The sequence below is a fragment of the Lupinus angustifolius genome, chromosome LG18 (genome assembly GCF_001865875.1).
Source record: "Lupinus angustifolius cultivar Tanjil chromosome LG18, LupAngTanjil_v1.0, whole genome shotgun sequence".
NCBI lineage: Eukaryota > Viridiplantae > Streptophyta > Magnoliopsida > Fabales > Fabaceae > Lupinus > Lupinus angustifolius.
The window spans coordinates 11,569,829-11,582,956 of record NC_032026.1 but is presented as its reverse complement, the minus strand read 5'-3'; the positions used below and the strand labels follow the sequence as shown (position 1 = coordinate 11,582,956).

The window sequence follows — 13,128 nt, the reverse complement described above, 5'->3', positions numbered from 1 at the left end:
ATAAAATTCTTATGTGCAATTATCATTTCTAAATTATAAGGATCCTAGTTAAATCTTAATTAAATCAAATACTTCTTGTTTTAGACATTAGAATAACTTCCCTTATAAAGGTAAAACTTGTTCCCTTAAAAATAAAGAAAGAAATAAATTATGTCAGTCATTTAATTCATTGTTCATTTGTATTACGTATTACTTTTGTACATGGTTGGTAAATATAGAGTAATGATATATTGAACATTTAAACTAATGGTGGATACATATTAAATCCATAAAATAAATTTATGAATGTACACTATTGAACTTTTTTTATGGATCAGGTCAGAAAGTAAAAAAGACTTGAGAACTAAAAGAGGATATATAGATAGTAGTTCATCTTATGGGATGATACTGATCAGAAACTCTTCTTGGAGGCAGCTTTCTCAAAATGAAGAGCACTAATGCGGATGGAACAATCTCCACCAACTGCAATACATAATAATCAAGAATGAGAGAACAATTATAAAAAATAACTGCTAGTTAAATAATGATTTCAAGCAATAACAATGTGAGAAATGTTGATATTTTTCTTAAGCTTATGATCTGAATCAAGCATAACTTATTTGATGTAACATAATGTATCTTCCTAAAGTTTCACCTAACACTTAGTTAAGAATTAAGAGTGATTATGGTTGTAAGGATGGGGTGTTAGAGGATGCATATATATGCGGGATCACATCCTCTGTCTCACATTACTCTGCGTGCCAAGGCCAAAATGTAGGGATTGGTCTAAAGAAAACAAATTTTATTGGAAGTTCATTAGATTGTAATTTTGTTGACCAATCAGACACTTTGGCAAAGGATGTGGCACAAAGTGAGGCACATGTGACGCTTTCCATTAAAAAGGGCTATGTAACTTGCCCAAAAATAAAATTTTCATCACATTATTGGAGAAAGAAGAGTGGGTTTCAGGAATAAGGCAACAAAGACATTCATTGGTTGACCATGAAAGACATAAATAGTACATGAAAGATGGCTGCAAATTTTAATTTTTCCCTAAACTATAAAGTTGTCAATTGTTTTTCCAGTAAATCAGATCGTACTTTCATACAGTAAAGTCCTATTGTTTTAGGAGAGCATTTCTATTGTGCAATCACACGATGTAGCTAAACTTGATCCCCTATTCCACCCGAGGATGGCCAAGAGAAATTTGTAGTATATTGAAGCTTACCAAATAATAGACTACATTAAGAATAGGATGATCTAAGACATCAAGATCTACACTCTCATCAAATGCGGAAAGTGCAAGCTACATTAAAGGTGATAATGAAATACTTGTGAGAAAACAACAGCATCAAATATATACAATGTTTGTAAACTGGAAGGAACTCACCATAACACATCTTATCAAGAAACAAGTGCAGCAAATACTTGTCACTGAGCCAACCTGCCAAGGTAAAAAGTTAGTTACCGATAATTTTTAGCAGAAATTTCTAATCAACAAAGTCCTACAATTTTTTCCTTGACTTGCAGCATCGCCTGAACATTATATATAAGGATATAATTTTTTTCTTAGGTTGAATAACATAAAGCAACTCATACTTAGATATGAACCTCGTATAGCTTCTTTTGACGGCCTCTGGATTCAATGGGGAAGTTCCTCAAGAGGATAAACAACCTACATCATTTTGTGAAGGTTAGTCTTCAATGACATAATAAGAAAGGTGCTATAAAAAAGACAAGAGTTTACCTTCCACCGTATAACAAGAAACCAAGAGCAGCAATGAATGAAATAACTGCAAAAGAACATTAGAAGAACGTTCACACTACAATACAATACATGTATACAACTATACATGAGAAGTTTGTGTGGTAAGTAATTCATTATACATATTCACTCAAGCTGTTAATTTTAAGAGCAACGTAGATGCATTAATCTTCTAAACAGTATGTAATCGACATGGAATGTAGGAAAGATGAAAAATAATTTTTGAACATTAAAAGGTCATCAAATAAAATTATGACGACAACAAAAACCTGCAAGGAAGAGTTTAGCAGCTTCGACACCAGCAGCAGCTCTGCTTACGCTCATGTAAACCCAGATCATAGCCTATTATTATCAGGGCAAGTAGATGAAAAAACAAGATATTTTTACATTAAATAAACTTGTGCGAACACTTCTTATTTTAAGTATTAGAATGGTTAACAAGGAGACCAAATTTGTATGCTTACCTGTATGAAGTAAATAAATCCGTTGACAATAAAATAAACAGGCCTAAGTTTATTTGCTGGTTCACTTCTTGCCTGAAATAACATTTGAGACGCGTGAACAGAATATAATTCACATCAAAGACTGTTGTTGCAATTCTTCATAAAGAAGCTAAATATACCTGGTGATATATCTCAGCCCAGAACAAGACAAGCAATGCATAAGTAGAGAAAAACAGAAGACCGGGAACCTCCATAAGCACCTGCTCTAGTACCTATACCATGATATATGATAATTGGTCAGAACATGATTGGAAATAAATGATGAATTGCGAAATGGAGAAAGAAAAGCTTGGAAAGAAAATGACAGAAAAATGAAGGTTAAAGAGAAAGGTTCGTAATTTCCAATATTCAGATCATTCAATTTATGTATTCCTTATTTACATGGTTGGCTATTGTAACAAGTTGTACCATCTTGGAGCTTTACACTGCTTCAAAATTATATGCAACACTCTTTTCCTGAATTATGTTACATAATTCAAATACTAAGAAAATATGAACAGCTTCTGACTTAGAAGAAAAATTCCAGTAGGAACCTCTCTTGTCCATCTGTGGAACTTATATCAGTACATTTCTTTGTATTTTGGAACTTATTTTCTTTTTCATTCTCAATAATGAATTTCACTGTTTTCAGGAGGAAAACAAAAAGAAGCTCTCTATTCCCTATTGCTATAAAAGGCACATGAAGTTAAAGGCCTGCAAACCAAGAAAGGAACAAGTGTCTATCAATGCCAGTAACAGAGAATAGGAAAATACCTTTGGTTTAATTGTGAACACACTATTGTATAAACCGAAAATGACAGCCCTCACTGCAAATGTAATAAGGTTTTGGTAAACATAAAAATATATAAGCTAACAAAGCTTTTCATACAAGATTAAAAACTCTTACATCCATTGACAATAAAATTCATCAAGTGGAAAACCTTCTGTGTTGTCCATCCATATTCAGGTACTCTCATTTGAATTCGCACTAGTTGTACCTAATATTAAAATAAACAAATTACAACTAATGATTACTTAGAGGAAAATTGGCATAAACCACACATTATACATGCATCAATTTTCACAAAATTCACACCTCAAGCTGCAAATGGCAAAAAGGTAATAGTTTACTAGAAATATCAAGTGTTTGCAAATCAAAACTTTTATTAAAATACAACTTTAAATCACATCAGAATTGATGTAATGGGCTTTTTAGACCAAAACAAAAAGAAAAATCGATTGCAAGACAATGAAATAACAAACATATTATTCACTGAAAAAGAAAGAAGAGGAGGTACCAAGGCAACAAAGGAAACTGATGCATAAGCAGCACAAAGGGCATAGTAAATGTCTCTTTTCCATTCATTTGATTCATCAATCTCATCCCACCAATGATTCGCAACAACATATTCTCCAAAACCAAAACTTTTTGTCCTTAATGCAAACCCCATTACAGCTATAACTACAAAAGAACAACAACGAAGAAGATCTAGGAAGAAGAAGAAGAAGCAGCAACGAGAAGTTGGTTCCTCTGTGTTCATGACAACAAACACAACAGACAGATGGAAAACGGTGGAAGTTGTTGGTAGGACACGTGGCGCTACCCCACTTTGTATACGTGGAAAACTTGTTATACATGTGTGACATGGCCTACTCATTTTATTATGTCTGGGACACGCTTTGGTTTGTTTGAACTTTGAAGGGATAACTATTAATTACAATGTTGATGATGATTGATGCCAGAACAACAAAGTTCAAAAATGGGTTAATGTGGTTTTGACTTGAGTGTATCTTATCCCTCCTATCAATCAGTGCACACCCTTCAATTTCTATTTTAACCGATATTTTATAATATTATTAAGAGTAAATTATATATACCTCTCACATTGTCTCTTGGTTTATTAGTACATTTTCTCATAACTTGTCTTTCTAGTAATGGAAAAGAGTCTGACTCTCTTCTTTTATACTTACACACATCTCCCTCTTATGTAACATTGTTAGTTAAAAGTTTAAATGAGTGAATAAAATACTAAATTATTCTCTATTTCAAATAACACAACTCTTGTTTTCTTTTTAACTGAACAAATCTTTTTTTCTCAAAGCAATATGTACGAGAATGATATCCAGTACAATGTTATAACTTCTAAGCAGTATCATAGTGTCATATCAGTTAATGAAATCATCAAAATGTGTTCTTTTGTGACTAGAATCACCAAAATGCTTATTAGGTAGCAGTTCAATTTTCCATAAATCAAAACTACATTATCTATTCTTTTACCATATTGTCTAACAACTTGCAAATTCTAAATAGAGTTCACTTTTACACCTTAACATTCATGCGTTTGTGTTTTCTTGGTTCAGTTTTTAAAATTTTGAAATATGTTATGTGGGAACTAGATATAGAGACATTGCCAAGTGCTAATATACATTTTGACAAGATAACAGTATGCTATTTGAGTAAACGCAAGATACAATTTATATATGAGCCAAAAAAGTTTTATAGTTCTTATGTATGTTAATAATATTTCAACTTTGTGAATATATCAACATTTTTATGTCATCTACTTTTATATATCAACTGTGAATATATCATGTGTGTGTTTGAATTTTATAGATTTTGTGATTTTCTTGTCTCCTTTCAGTGCCAAAGCTAATGCACACTAGAAAATAGAACTCATTTGGATAAGTTAAATGTCTTTGGTCTTGCTTTCAAAATTTCATAAATAAATAATTTGAAGAATTGTTGTACATTAAGTCCATGTACATGACAAATGTAGAAATGATGTTAAAGAAATAGATTCATATAAGAAGTTGAAATGATTTGAATTATTTAACGATTTTCATGGTTCGGAGATGAAATTCTAAGTACAAACCACAGAGTTTTTGTAAGGAATGTGAGCAATATATTGACAGCAATTCTTTCAAACATCTTATTAAACAAATTGTGAATAATATATTGAAAATATTTTATAAACTTGGGGTTATTTTTGTGATACTTTTCATTAAATGATATGTGATATATATGCATATGATATCGTCATTTAACGGTCAACTACAGTGTGTAATGTGTAATTGTGTATATATAAATTAAGGATGGTTTATGTAGGTACAAAGAAGGGAAAAATGATTCATGTAATTTCATTAAAACTCAGGAGATATATATATATGTAATTTACTCTATTATTAATATCATATGATAAAGATTTGATTATTGATATCTTGTATCGTTGGGTAAGGAACTAATCTCTTCCAGGGTGCATGACTGTTTTTCTAAAAAGTATTTTAGAAAACATTTGATATTTTAATCATCTTGAATATTTAATATGGTCTTATATCACTACATTAACAATTTGTTAATCGATAAAGATTTGATTACGGATTGGATAAAATTTTATGTTTTTGAGGGTCTAATACAGCTTTCTTCTTTTATCTTAGCATCAGCCATTTAGAACACGAGCAGTTTTTTAACAATAATATTCAATGTAAACGCATTTGAATTGAGTTTAGTGCATTCTTCTATCCTGTTGTAATATTTTGAATTGGTTTTGAAGTTTTGATGCATTTGGAGACGGTATGATATTTTTTTTGGGGGTTTTGTTCTTATGATTGTCTTACTTTTGGGTTACTTTTCTAAGAATATTTCATATCATTGCAGATAGTTCGATCTTACGGATTTGTGTGGCTCGTTTAATTTTTTTCTTGAGACGGCTGAAATTTTACCAGCTTCAACAAACACTTTCTTTTATAGTTTTTCATCCCTCATAATATGTAAGATCCCTTGCTTTCTATATAGGGTTAATTTCCGTTTTGTTTTTCTATCCATTATAGCCGTTAGGTTCTTGGTAATATTAGTTAGTGTTTAGTTTGGCGCCAATATCAGTTAGGGTAGTTGGGTTAGTTGTTCATTATTCAAACAATCTCTTCTTGTATAAATAGAACCCGTTTTTGGGTCTTCAAAGTAATGAGAACGATGTATTTGTAGTTCACTTCCGCAAGATGGTATTAGAGCTCTCGATCTGAGAGCTCTGTTGTGCATAAATCTCCTCACCTCTACTCAAATTCATTCTGCATTCAAGGCATCCATCCATAGTTATATGCTTCTGGTTTGTTAAACCAAGACAAAGGTATCATACTAGTTCCAATTTGGCTTAATATTTATGCGTTTTTCTGATTTTGTTTTAAGAATGGCAGACAAAGATTTTGATGATTCACAAGCGATACCCGCAAATAATCCTTATAGAATTGACCCACAAAACCCCTGCAATCCTTACTATCTACACCCTGGAAAGAACCTCGGGTTTGTCCTTGTATCTCCACCATTAAAAAGTGAAAACTATTACACATGGAGTAAATCCATGAGGAGGGTCTTGCTCTCAAAGAACAAATATAAGTTTGTTGATGGATACATTAGAATGCCCAAAACCATTGACCTTGAATTTGACACATGGGAAATATGCAACAAAATGGTGGTTTCTTGGATTACAAGAACATTGACACCTCAAATTGCACAAAGTATTGTGTGCATAGATAGTGCTCAAGAACTTCGGCAAAATTTAAGAGATAGATTCTCTAAAGGAAACTATTTTAGAATGTCCAATTTACTGCAAGAAGTCCATTCCATCAAACAAGGAAGACTTGAAATCTTTAAGAAAATTGCCTGCATGTACCTGTGAGATTCAGTGCAAATGTGATCTGGTTAAAAGCATCAAATAAACTAGAGAGGCAGAAAATGTGATATGCTTCTTAAAAGGTCTAAATGACCAATTCCAAGCCTCCAAATCCCAAATTCTCCTCATGGAGCCCTTGCCTACCATCAACAAAACCTTCTCTCTAATTGTCCAAGCAGAAGGACAATTCAATGAACAAAATACATGAGAATCTAAGGCCTTGTTCAACAATAGCAATCAAGAACAAAGTTGGAAACAAGCATCTGGAAAAAGCTTTCCTAATACCACAAGGGGCAGAGGTAGAACAAGTGGAAGATCATATAGTTACAACATAACTAATCCTGTGAAAGTATGTACACATTATAATAGGCAAAGACATACCATAGAATCCTGCTATTTTAAGCATGGGTTTCCTCCCAATTAAAACAACAAATCCAGGCCTATGATTGGATCTGTGAACAGCATTGTAGAGACACAACCTCAATCAAACACAGATAGCACTAATAACAACCAAAGGACCAACCTACAATTCAATCCTGCACAATATGCTCAACTCACTTCCTTGCTGCAACAAGCAAAAATCAATCATTCTCAACATCATGTTAATCAATTGAGCCTGACCAACACTAGCATGACATCCACAATTGATGCATCTGATAACAACAATACCTCGGGTAAGGTATATTATTGGATATTAGATAGTGGAGCCACAGACCATGTAAGTCATTCTTTATCTGATTTTGACTATTACCAATCAATTAAACCTGTTACAATTCGATTACCAAATGGATCAACTACTACTAAACATTGTGGAATCATCATACTATCCACTGATTTAGTTCTTTATAATGTGCTTCATATACCAGATTTTCAATACCATTTGATATTAATACATAAACTTATTGCTTCACTTAATTGCATATTGATATTTGACAAGTCTCATTACCTTATTCAGGATATGAATAACGTGAAGACGATTGGACATGTTAAATCTCTCAATGACTTATATGTGCTCAATATGGCAGCAAACTCAAGTAAATTCAATTTACATTGTGTTAATACTATGACTGATAATACTCATGATGTTCCTTTTGATTTGTGGCACTCTAGGTTAGGCCACCCTTCCAATTCTGTTTTGCATACCATGTTTAAGAATTGTTCTGATATTAAATACAATGCTTCACATGTTTGTGATTATTGCTATATGGCCAAGCTAACCAAATTACCTTTTCCAACCAGTTTGCACAAAACCAACTCTACTTTCAACATTGTTCACATGGACATATGGGGTCCAATTGTTATCCCTTCTATACATTGCCACAAATAATTTCTTACTGTCATAGATGATTTTAGTAGGCATACTTGGTTATTCTTAATGAAAACCAAAGGAGGGGCCAGAGTTTTTGTCCAAAAATTTACTGCCTTAATACAAACTCAGTTTCACAAAGCAATTAAGACCATTAGAACAGACAATGGTCCAGAATTTACCATGCCATCTTTCTATCAAAACCGTGGCATCATACACCAAACTAGTTGTGTTGAAACACCTCAGCAAAATTTTGTTGTTGAGAGAAAACACAGACATCTCTTGAATGTCATAAGGGCCATCTTGTTCCAATCACACTTACCCAAGATCTATTGGAGCTACGCAGTTAAGCATGCCACATAATTGATCAATAGATTGCTCAGCCTTGTGTTACAACACAAATCTCCCTTTCATGTTTTACATAACCATGAACCAGCCTTAGACAACCTAAGAGTCGTTGGTAGTGTTTGTTATGCTTGTACCCTTCGACGCAATAGAACAAAATTGGACCCTAGAGCCAAGAAATGTGTTTTCTCAGGCTATCAATATGGAACAAAAGGGTACCTGCTCCTTGACCTCAGTACTAGAGAAGTCTTTCTATCAAGAAATGTGATTTTTAAAGAACATATCTTTCCATATGCTATCAATCAACCTCCCTTGCAATCTTTTTCTGATCCTAATACTATGACTCCTAACACAGATCATATGCTTTTTGATTTTCCTCCCAAAACTAAGCAACTTGTTAGTTCTGATCAACCTTCTACTAGTATGCCTACACAAAACCCGTCTGAGCCAATTAGTGAACCAACATTTCCATCTAATGAACTAAGAAGATCAAATAGAACTAGGCATCCTCCATCATATCTACAAGACTTTCATTATTCCCTTCTCAACCATACTTATCTAATAAACAAACCTAAGGTCACTCATCCATTGTCCTCTGTCCTAGCCTACCACAACTTAACACCAAAACACATGCATCACACATTATCCATCTCTACTGACTATGAACCAAAAACCTACCATCAAGCCATTAAATCACCTCATTGGATAGAAGCCATGCAGAATGAACTTAAAGCTCTTGAATTCAACCACACTTGGTCCTTAGTTGATCTTCCACCCAACAAAATTCATATATGAGCTAAATGGGTTTACAAAATTAAATATAGGTATGATGGAAGCATAGAACGATATAAAGCAAGACTTATTACCAAGGGATACACTCAAACTGAAGGCATGAACTATTTTGATACCTTTGCACCTGTCATCAAACTCACTACCGTGAGGCTATTATTTGCCATTGCCTCTTGTCAAAATTGGTCCATTCACCAACTTGACATCAATAATGCATTCCTTCATGGTGATTTACATGAAGGGGTGCACATGACCATACCTCCTGGAATTGTTGGTCACAAACTGAACCAAGTTTGCAAATTGCACAAATCCCTTTATGGCCTCAAACAAGCAAGTAGGCAATGGTATCATAAGTTATCTTCAACTTTGTTTTCTCTTGGTTACACTCAATCACAACTTGACCACTCTCTGTTTACTAAATTTGAATTTCATCACTTTACTACTTTGCTTATATATGTGGATGGCCTGATTTTGGCTGACACTAACCCCTCTGAAATAAACTTTGTTAAACACCATAACATTATGCCAAAGAAAATATGTATTGGATATACTATTAGATACAAGTTTTTATCTTCCAAACCAACAGCAACACCAATGGTAAGAACATCCAAATTACATCAAGGAGATGGTGATCCTCATCCTGATCCAGGCTCCTAAAGAATATTGGTTGGGAGACTTCTCTATTTGACCAACACAAGACCTGATATCTCCTTATCTACCTAGCAACTCACTCAATTCATGGCTTCTCCTACAATAATTCATCACAAAGCTCTCACCAGAGTTCTCAGATATATCAAATCCTCTCCTGGTCAAGGACTTTTCTATCATTCATCTTCTAAACTAATTTTAAAAGCCTTTTCAGATTCTGATTAGGCATCATGTTTAGATACAAGAAAATTTATCTCTAGTATTTGTGTTTTCTTATGTGACTCGCTCATATCATGGAAATCCAAAAAGCAGCAAACCGTGGCTAGATCATCCTCTGAGGCTGAGTATAGAGCACTTGCTTCTACTTCTTGTGAGATACAATGGATCACACATCTCCTTCAATCTCTTCAGATCCATTATTCCTCTCCAACATTGTTGTATTGCAATAATGCTTCTACTTGCCACATTGTTAACAACAATGTCTTCCATGAACGCACAAAACACACTGAGATAGATTGCCATGTGGTTCAAGAGAAACTTCTTCAACAATTGTTTCATTTACTGCCCATTTCTTCCTCTGAACAATATGCTGACATTCTTACAAAACCATTATATCCAACATTTTTTCATTACTTGTTTCCAAGCTGGGAGTAATTAACATATACTCACCAACTTGAAGGGGGCTTTTATAGTTTTTCATCCTCATCAATATGTAAGATCCCTTGCTTTCTATGCAGGGTTAATTTATGTTTTGTTTTTCTATCCATTATAGTCATTAGGTTCATTTGGCGGCAATATTAGTTAGCGTTTAGTTTGGTGCAAATATCAGTTAGGGTAGTTGGGTTAGTTGCTTATTAATCAAGCAATCTCTTCTTGTATAAATAGAACTCATTTTTGGGTCTTCAAAGTAATGAGAATGATATATATTTTAGTTCAATTCTGCAAGACTTTCAAATGTAGATAATGGATGGTGTATAGTTTACTTCCTTAAGTATAATATTAGATGTTAGATTATGTGGATGTATGGAAAAAAACTTTGTTAGGGAAAGTAGTTTAATTAGGAATGACAATAGGTTTCGAAGGTCCAGGGTAATTCTGTCATTTTGAGATCTATACATGCTCCAGACTCTTATATATTTAAACATGATTCATAATTCTACACAGTTATTCACACAACATAAAATAACTTGAATGCATACAGAAACAGAACATAACAACAAAATGAATGCATACAGTAACACCAAATGACAACTATATGAACACAACTGAATTTCAACTAAATTTATATATTGAACATTAATTGAATTCACTAAGCTACAATTTGTGCAAAACTAATCTACTATACATTTAGCTATGATTTGTCAATAGAACTGAGTACAAAGTTTGACCATTGTTCTCTAATTTGGTTGACTTGGTCATCTGTATATGATTTGCCCACAATCTTTATTTCATTAATTGGTCATTGCTGAATGATCTCCTTCATGAATTTCAGCACGTAATAGCCGCAATCTACCTGGTTTGTTTGGTAAGGGGTCTACAATTAAAATGAAGTAAACATATAAGTATAACCTTAATTGAAATATGAATATGTTGGGAATTCCTTATGATCGGTGAAACATCGATCCTAGGATCTTGAATCTCATGATTGTCACACATATATGAAACAAAGGGTGCAGTGTCATACCTGAATCCATATTCCTGGATATGCTCCTTTGATCTACGTTTCTGAAAGAGGTTTTGTCGTATGAAGGCTTTCCTCAACCAAATCTTTGATTCCTCTTGGGACTTGTGTTTTCACTCTGATGCGGAGATGAGAAAATTGAATTTTATTTGGTGTGTTGGGGACCATAACCTTCTTTATGTGTTAACTTATAGGGTTCTCATTATCCCTTATGGATTAACCTGATGGGTATCCACCCATTAAGCTCATATCTGTTATCATATTTTAGAAATCTAAGGGGTGTCAGTAATTAGATCACTTATAATGTAACCCCGGAAATAAATAGTTGATATCATTGTATCAAATATATTATGCCCACCTTAATTAGAAATTATAAATTTCTAACAATCTCCCACTTGGGCTTCATATCTTTCTGATACAATTATATCGCAGGTTCTTTAGGCGTGCATCTGTATGCTATTTACGTGTAGACTTCTCTTTAATACAATTTGGTTTATCTCATATATCAACTATGGAACCACCGTAACTTTCATCACATTTAAGTGTGACTCGACCATGATGATCACCATATTAATATACTCAATAACATAGATCAAATATGGATGAGTGACATGGAAATTTCATGCAATGTGATCTCAAACATGTCTATTTTCAACTCATCCTTCTTTATTCTTTAGTGAGATCAATCTAAAGTCTTTAATTGCAACATAATAGTGGTAATGCACAATTTCAAAGTGAAACAATAAACCATCAACTTTATTACGCATAAAAACTGTATATAATATCCACAGAAAAACATAAAACATATAGACTCCCACTGAACTAAGGTACCCTAAGGAACAACACCCTTATAAGAAACATGTTCATGAAAGACTTTAGGTACCAAACCCTTAGTCAGTGGATCAACTAGCATAAAATTTGTCCATATATGTTCTATGGAAACTTGTGCATTTTGAATACTTTATTTAACAACCGGAAACTTCATGTCAATGAATTTTGACTTTGTAGAACTCCTATTGTTGTTGGAGTAAAGAACCGCAGACTTGTTGTCATAATAAATCATCAATGATCTTTCAAAACCATCAACCACACGCAAGCCGGTGACAAAATTCCACAACCATATTCCATAGTTTTATGTTTCAAAACAAGCCATGAACTCCGCAACCATGGTTGAAGGAGCTATAAGCGCCTGTTTCGCAGACTTCCAAGAGATAGCACCTCCAGCCAATACGAACACATATCTAGAGGTGGAGTATCTACTATCTAGACATCCAGCAAAATCAGAGTGAGAGTATCCAATGATCTCTAAATTCCCAGACCTCTGATAAGTGAGCATGTACTCATTTGTTCTCTTCAAGTAACACATAACACGTTTGACTGCCTTCTAATGATGCATTCCAGGATTACTCAAATATCTGCCCAAAACTCCCACAACAAATGCTATGTCGGGACGTGTGCAAACTTGA

General features: G+C 33.6%; 1 protein-coding gene across 2 annotated transcripts; it reads right to left on the bottom strand.

The window, feature by feature from the left end:
* Positions 220-3,909, bottom strand: LOC109332634 (tobamovirus multiplication protein 1-like). 2 transcript variants are annotated; one of them, XM_019567644.1, is made up of 11 exons: positions 3,525-3,909; positions 3,134-3,224; positions 3,001-3,053; positions 2,367-2,459; positions 2,209-2,280; positions 2,014-2,086; positions 1,727-1,772; positions 1,591-1,654; positions 1,370-1,423; positions 1,208-1,285; positions 220-462 (listed from the first exon to the last, which is right to left on the bottom strand). In XM_019567644.1, exons 1-11 carry the CDS (start codon positions 3,882-3,884, stop codon positions 370-372), a joined length of 1,077 nt encoding a protein of 358 aa, XP_019423189.1. In that variant the 5' UTR covers positions 3,885-3,909; the 3' UTR covers positions 220-369. The 2 variants fall into 2 exon arrangements, with proteins under 2 accessions (XP_019423189.1, XP_019423190.1); XM_019567645.1 differs by lacking the exon at positions 1,208-1,285.